Source organism: Vitis vinifera, chromosome 7 (genome assembly GCF_030704535.1).
Source record: "Vitis vinifera cultivar Pinot Noir 40024 chromosome 7, ASM3070453v1".
Taxonomy (NCBI): Eukaryota; Viridiplantae; Streptophyta; class Magnoliopsida; order Vitales; family Vitaceae; genus Vitis; species Vitis vinifera.
In genome coordinates, this window is record NC_081811.1 from 27,150,085 (window position 1) to 27,158,007 (window position 7,923).

Below are 7,923 nucleotides of genomic sequence, written 5' to 3' on the forward strand. Positions count from 1 at the left end.
AATTAAAATAATAATAAATAAATAATAATAAAAAGATTAGGTTTTGACCGCCAGCCCTCATCTTCATCCTCAACCACCACCGTCGTCCAGCCAACGCCCCCGCTTCCTCTGCGTCCTCTCCGCAACCTAGAGGAAGAGTGAATTAGGGCTGGACTAGAACTGGCCCAAGCGCAACCCAACAAAAATTAAATCAGAATGCAAGACAATATTTTTCTTTTTCATTTTTCTGAAAAATAGAAAAGGTGAAACGCCCATTTTCTCGGTTTGATTTAGTATGGAAAATACAAAAAATTAAAATAAATAAAATTAATTAAAAAAATTAAATATTTTTAAATCATTTAACTTTTTTATAAAATAAAATATCCAAATGAATTTTAAAAATATATAAAATTAATTTATTAACTTTATTTATTTTCCTCTTTTTTTTTTCTTTTTCCTCCTATTTTCTTTTAATTTTTCTTAAAATTTTCCTTAAAATTACAAAAAAAAATAATTTATTAAATTTATTTTAGGATGTATATTAAGATTTAAGCAAAATTAATATTTTAAAAACTAACAAAAAATGTATAAAATATATTTAATTTCATTGTTATCAAATTTTCTATTTTTATACAATATATACTTTATTTTCTTACACAAAGTTATTTTTTAGGGAAAATATGCTTTTACTTTTTATTTTTTAAATTCTTAATTAAATAAAAATAATTTTAATTTTTAAAATTTGAGGAGTGTGTGATTCTAAGGGTGCGTTTGACTAATATTCACTATTTATTGATCCATCCATTAATTAATATTAACTTAATCAATAGATTTTACTTGTGACGTCTTAAACCTTAGTAGGAAGGGTAGATGAGGCCAGTGACACAAACACAGAGATCAGAGAATCTGATCAGAAAAGGCAGGCAGATATATAGCTCCAAGCCTCCCATAGATGTGACTGAGTTTTGAGGTTTGTGGTATAGAAGATGGAAGGAATTATAAGTTTCATTTCCACAACTACAGTTAGACCGGCGAGTCCGGAGGAGTCAACCAGGAGGATCGAGTTAACCCCATGGGACCTCCAGTTGCTTCTACTTGGCTCTATCAAAAAGGGCCTTCTCTTTCTCAAGCCGACACCCGGACCAGAGGAGAATGGATTACAAACCATAACTGCTATTGTAGATCATTTAAAGACCTCACTTTCTCGCACTCTGGACTTCTTCTACCCACTCGCCGGCCGCCTTGGTACCACTGTAAACGAAGACGACGACACAACTTGTTTCTTCATCGACTGCAACGGCGCCGGAGCTCAGTTTATCCATGCAGCGGCCGGTGGTGTCACCGTGGCAGATATACTGGACCCTGTCTATGTTCCTAAGATTGTGTCTTCTTTTTTCCCGCTTGATGGAGTTCAGAACTACCACGGCGTTACACAGCCGCTGCTTGCGGTGCAAGTGACGGAGCTGGTGGACGGGATCTTTGTTGGTTGCTCCCTCAATCATGTGGTGGGGGATGGAAAGTCCTTCTGGCATTTCTTCAATTCGTGGTCGGAAATCTCTCGGGGTCCCAATAAAATATCCGTATCTCCTGTTTTCAAGCGTTGGTTTGGGGATGATACCGACTACCCCATACGAATTCCTCGGTCAGCAATGGTCTTTGATCGGCCCATCACATCATCACCAGTTCAAGAAATGGTTTTTCGCTCCGCAAAAGAAAAAATTGCAGGGTTGAAAGCAAGAGCAAATGCAGAAATGGGCATCGACCGAATTTCTTCTTTACAGGCGCTGCTGGCCCATCTTTGGCGCTGCACAATTCGTACTAGGCGTCTCCCAGAAGATCAAGAGACTAGCTATCATTTATGCATAGATATGAGAACGAGGCGACGTCCACAGATGCCCCAGCAATACTTTGGGGTTGCACTTCAGCGCGGGACCTTAACCATGAAAGTGGGGGAGCTGCTGGGGATGGGTCTGGGTCATGTGGCTTGGCAAATGAATAAGATGATTTCTACCTTCACTGAAGTGGAAGCCACCAACTTCTTGGAATCTTGGGCGAAAGACCCTAAGCCGATTTCATATAGCACCGTCACTATGAGTAATGCTTTTATCATGGCCAGTTCGCCGCGGTTCAACGTGTACGGCACTGATTTTGGTTGGGGAAGGCCAGTTGCTGTTAGAAGTGGAGGTGGGATCAAGTTGGATGGAAAGACCACCATTTCCCAAGGAGCAGAAGAAGGGAGCATTGATATTGAAGTTTGCTCATCGCCTGAGACCTTGCAGGCTATGTTGGAAGATGCAGACTTCATGGAAGCTGTCACTGCTAGCTTCATCTAATTTTTTTGTTTAATTATAATCTCAGCCCTTGCCTTCGGGGAGTTTGCTTCATTTGATTTCTTGTAGCTTTTCTCTTGACTCAAGTTCTATTTTGACCTTTCTTGTGTAGCATTTTTATAGGGATAGATTCCAATCCTATTATAATTTTCCTTCTAAATATTACTAATTTAAAGATAGACTCTAGCATTAACATGCCATACAAGATGATCGATAATAGATAATTTTAGATGGAGGTCAATGTTCTTTTCTTTTTCACAATAGTAAGCCCATACTTCATTTGATACCATTCCAAATACTTTGTTGGGATTAGAAGTCATGTTAACGACATAGAGTTTTTTTATTATTCAAAGCAAAAAAAAATATGTTGAATTTATTTTTAAGAATATAAAATATAGTATTTTCAAAAAATATCTTTGAATTATTTTTTACTTGTTTTCTTATAATTGTTTTAAAAAATAATTATACAAATAAACATCAAATATATCAATTATTTTTAAAATATATTTAAAACAGATTAAAAATATTTTAAATTTTTAAATAAACTTTTGTTCTATATAACTATTTTTTAAAATTATTTTCAAAAACCCCTATCAATCAAACTTTATACGAGTGTTTTACAACTTTTAATAATTTCTCTTTCACAATTTCCTAATTAATTATTTCTTTGTTAAAATCTTCAATTTTTCTAATTAAATAATAATAATAATTTTTTTTTTTTTAAGATAACATAAAATAAATATCATCTATGATTTCTTGTTTTAACGTAATATTTTATTTCAATCTTAAATAAAATAAATGGCTGAAAGTTTGTTTCTTCAACTTGCCAGCTGTGGCTGTCATTGTGGGTACCAAAGCTCAGCAAAACCCATTTCTTTATATTTGTTAATTAGAATATGCTCAAGTGGCAGACAACTAGTGCCTTCCTGATAAAAAGCAAATACCGGCAGTGTGCAAGTGGCCGGAGTCAGTCGAATTAAAATAAAGATTAGGTAAAGCATTGAGCGGGATTTTGATTTTCTTTTTAAAAGACCCATAAGGCAGAAATTGGTATTATCTCCACAACTACAGTTGCACCTGCGAGTCCGAACCAGTCAACTAAGAGGATTGAGTTTACTCCATGGAACTTCAGTTTCCTCTGGTCGGTCCCATCCAAAAGGGTCTTCTCTTTCTCCAGCCAACACCCCAACCACAAGACCATAGCATCATAGATCATTTGAAAACCTCCCTTTCTAGCAATCTAGACTTTTTCTACCTACTTTCCGACCGCCTTGGCACCTCCGTGAACGACGACAATACCATTTATTTCTTCATCGATTGTAATGGCCCCGACCGGAGCTCAGTTTATCCATGCAGCTGCCCATGGCGTCACCGTGGCCGATATCCTTGAGCCTGCCTACGTTCCTCCGATCGTCCATTCTTTTTTCCTATTCCATAGTGTAGGGACCCCTCCCCTGATGACACGTGACACACATTTCTATCCAAATTAACTCCATCCGGATTTCCCCTAAAGGAGACACGTGACGCGCTTCTCCTATCCGGACTTCCTCAGGGAGAAGCACACGACACTCGCAAACATCACATTCGGACGATCGTCATATTACATCCGGACGACCGACATATCCTATTCGGATATGTTTGTCCGAATCGTTGACTAAAGTAAGCAAGTCTTACTACGTCGTTCCGACAACCTGTCACGGCCCACGTTCCGCCACCTACAGAGTGAAATGACAAGAATGATGACAAGTCACTTCCTACGATCTCTGACAGCTACGGCGCCTCTCACGATCTCTGACAACCGCCCTACGAGTGATGATGGTCTTGTCACCACCTAGAGGCATCATGACAAGCTAAAATATCTCCCTATCATTAAAGAGGGAGACAGAGCTTCTGATACGATATATATATGGACCTTCGCACAAAGAGAAAGGTAAGCTTGCTATACCTGGTAAAAGACCAACTGATTATTTTATCTAACCATGGCTAACAAAACCATCGGAGGGTATGTCCGAACACCCTGTCCGGACGCCTTTTGTAGGAACGACTGAACCAGGAATCTATATTGGTTGAGATCGTGCGTCCATCCATTTGGTAACTACGAGGATCACCAGGGACGCGAGGCCTCAACATTGGCGCCGTCTGTGGGAAAATCGCTGATTCAGTCACCGGCAAAGATAGTCACACCTTCCCGAAGCCATTCATTTGGTAGGGGAGAGGAAGATAATTCTAAATGGCGCCAAGCCATCGAAAGAAGACAGTTGGCAAGCGAACGACAACTGCAAGCTTTCCTCCAGGAGACAGAAAGGCTAAGAGAAGAAAACGCGGTGCTACGCATCCAGGCTTCAACGATCGAGCCTCCCCGTCGTCAGCGTTCAAGAGGCCAGGTAGCAAACTCAAGGCCAGAACCAGAGTCAATATACTCTGGGACAGCAAGAGCCGTCTCAGAAACAAGCAACGTTAGGCCACATGAGCCACACACTCCCATGCACCGAGCTCCCCATGAGGAAGGCTTAGACTCTACTCATTTTTCAGATAAAGACAACGCGATAAAAGACCCCAGTTGTCAAACTCAATGCGCGCGAGACTAGGCCCACAAGAGCCTAGGAGGCCAAGGCTGCCAGTAGCCACAACCTGGGGAGCACACCCTGACCCTATGGTCACCCCTATGGTGCAGAACGTTTTCCCGCACCGTGACCCCATGGTCACCCCTATGGTGCAGAATGTTCAACCGCACCTAGCGGTACGACAAGCTGGGAAAAACTTCCCAAATGAGCCACCCATTGGCTCCATCAGCAAAAGGCTGGACGACATGCTCTCCATGCCTTTCTGCTCTCATATCATTTATTACGAGCCCCCAAGGGGATTCCTCATGCCCAAATTCTCCACATACGATGGGTCTAGCGACCCCTTCGATCATATCATGCATTATCGACAGCTCATGACTCTCGATATAGGCAACGACGTGCTGCTATGCAAAGTATTTCCCGCCAGCCTACAAGGGCAGACCCTCTTATGGTTTCATCGCCTACCTCCCAACCCTGTTGGTAATTTCAGAGACCTATCAGAGGCCTTCGTGGGACAATACTTATGCTCCGCTCGACATAAGCAAAACATCAGCACTCTGCAAAACATAAAAATGCAGGATAACGAATCCTTAAGGGAGTTCGTGAGGCGATTTGGTCAGGCCATACTACAGGTAGAGGCTTACAGCATGGATGCTGTCCTGCAGATCTTCAAGCGAACCATCTATGCAGGCACCCCATTTTTTTAATCACTCGCTAAAAAGCCTCCTGCGACGATGGACGACTTGTTCCGGCGTGCGAACAAATACTCAATGCTCGAGGATGACGTGCAAGCAACCACCCAACAAGTCTTGGTTGCGGGGCAGACATCCAGAAGTGGTGTGGAAAGAAGTGCCAAACTTCTGGACCGGCCAAGGCCGTCCGATCGAAGGCAGGAAGGGCCAAGTCGCCCGGAAAGGCCACCCCTCACACCCCTTTCCATATCTTACGAGAAGCTTCTCCCTATGATCCAAGACATGTCCGACTTCAGGTGGCCTAGACCCCTCGGAACAGACCCATCCAAAAGAGATCATAGTAAAAGATGTGCCTTCCATAAAGAGCATGGTCACACAACGGAGACATGCAGGTGCCTCCAGTGTTTGGTCGAAAGGCTCATAAAGGCGGGACATTTAAAGCAATACCTCCGCTCAGATGCCGGAAGTAGAAACGCTTCTTGAAATCACAACTCTGGAGCCCCCGAGGCCCCAGCCGCCCCCAAAGCCGTTATAAACTATATTAACGGAGGCCCGTTTGACGAAAAGTACGACTCCAAATGAAAGAGACAAAAGTTGTTACGAGCAGCATCGGTGCGCGAGCGTGTCAACTCCATCCGGCCTGGGATAACCGGAGGGGAGGGGAGGGGGCTTACCCCATAGATGGGACAATCATTTTCCCACCAGCAGACCCCACCCGGATATTGCAGCCGCACCGCGACGCCCTCATCCTGTCCCTAGAGATAGGATACTTCGACGTGAGGCGCATCCTGGTCGACCTGGGCAGCTCGGCCGATCTTGTACAAGCATCGGTCATTAGCCACATGGGACACAGTCTCACAGGCCTCGAAAACCCTGGGCGAATCTTGTCTGGATTCAACGGGTCGTCAACTACTTCCTTGGGAGACATTGTACTGCCGGTCCAAGTTGGCCCAGTCACTCTCAACGTGCAATTTTCGGTGGTACAAGATTTATCACCCTTCAATGTCATCTTGGGGCGCACATGGCTACACTACATGAAAGCCATCCTCTCTACGTATCATCAAATGGTAAGCTTCCTTACCAAAGATGGGCAAATAGACCTATATGGCAGCCAGTTAGCCGCTCGCCAATGTTACCAGATAGCACGAGAGACAGGAATCAGTCAGGAGGACGAACGCCTCCCTGAATCCTCTAACGCGCGGGACCAATAGCAATCACTGAGTCCGGCGGACAAAGACCCCCCGGTAGCGGATCCATTGTAGACGGTCCAAATTTCGGAAGAAGGTACTCACCTTACTAGTATCAGTTCCCTCCTGACACCAGAAGAGACCCGGAACATGCAAAACGCCCTCAGACAAAACCATGACGTCTTTGCATGGGCACATTCTGATATGAAGGGAATTCATCCCTCCATTACCTCTCATAGGCTCAGCGTGCAAAACTCGAGAGGAGCATGTCCTTCATTTACAAGAAGTCTTCCAACTCTTAAGGAAGTATGACATAAAGCTAAATCCTTCCAAATGCGCCTTTGGCGTAAGTGTTGGCAAATTCCTGGGATTTATGGTCAGCCAAAGGGGGATAGCGGTTAGCCCGGATCAAGTAAAGGCGGTCATAGACACACCACCCCCAAGAACAAAAAGGGATTACAACGCCTCACAGGCAAGCTTGTCGCGCTAGGGCGTTTTATAGCCCGCTTCACTGATGAACTGCGACCATTCTTCTTGGCAATATGAAAAGCTGGAGCCAACGGATGGATAGACAGCTATCAAAGCGCTTTTGAAAGAATTAAGCATTGCCTCATGCAACCGCCCATCCTGAGCAACCCCATTACTGGAGAAAAATTGTATATATATCTAGTTGTATCAGAGTGGGCAATCAGCGCTGCTCTATTCCGCCGCCCCTCGCCCAAGGAGCAGAAACCTATATACTACGTCAGTAGAACATTGGCGGACGTAGAAACCAGGTATTAAAAAATGGAGCTAACGACCTTAGCTCTTCGAAGTGCCGCCCAGAAGCTCCGCCCCTACTTCCAAGCCTACCCGATGGTTGTCCTAATTGACCAGCCCCTTCGCAACATTTTGCACAAGCTGGACCTAATTGGAAGAATGTTTCAATGGGCCATAGAGTTAAGCGAATATGGAATTGAGTTCCAACCCAGGCTGTCCATGAAAAACCAAGTTATGGCTGACTTCTGCTGGAATACTCCCGAAGGCCTATCCAGCGCAAGGAACCAGGTGAAAAAGAGTGGTGGACTTTGCGGGTCGATGGAGCCTCACGATCATCAGGATCCGGAGTAGGGCTCTTGCTGCAATCACCAACAGGAGAACATCTAGAGCAAGCTATCCGGCTAGGGTTCCC

General features: G+C 43.9%; 1 protein-coding gene across 1 annotated transcript; it reads left to right on the top strand.

Moving 5' to 3' along the window:
• The first annotated feature begins 831 nt into the window (after positions 1-831).
• Positions 832-2,429, top strand: LOC132254050 (uncharacterized acetyltransferase At3g50280-like). The gene has a single exon (XM_059737774.1). It carries the CDS (start codon positions 966-968, stop codon positions 2,310-2,312), a length of 1,347 nt encoding a protein of 448 aa, XP_059593757.1. The 5' UTR covers positions 832-965; the 3' UTR covers positions 2,313-2,429.
• The last annotated feature ends 5,494 nt before the right edge of the window (positions 2,430-7,923 follow it).

What these genes read in the sequence shown, in the direction of transcription:
- LOC132254050 (XM_059737774.1), top strand. Translation starts at nt 966, where the DNA reads ATGGAAGGAATTATAAGTTTCATTTCCACAACTACAGTTAGACCGGCG.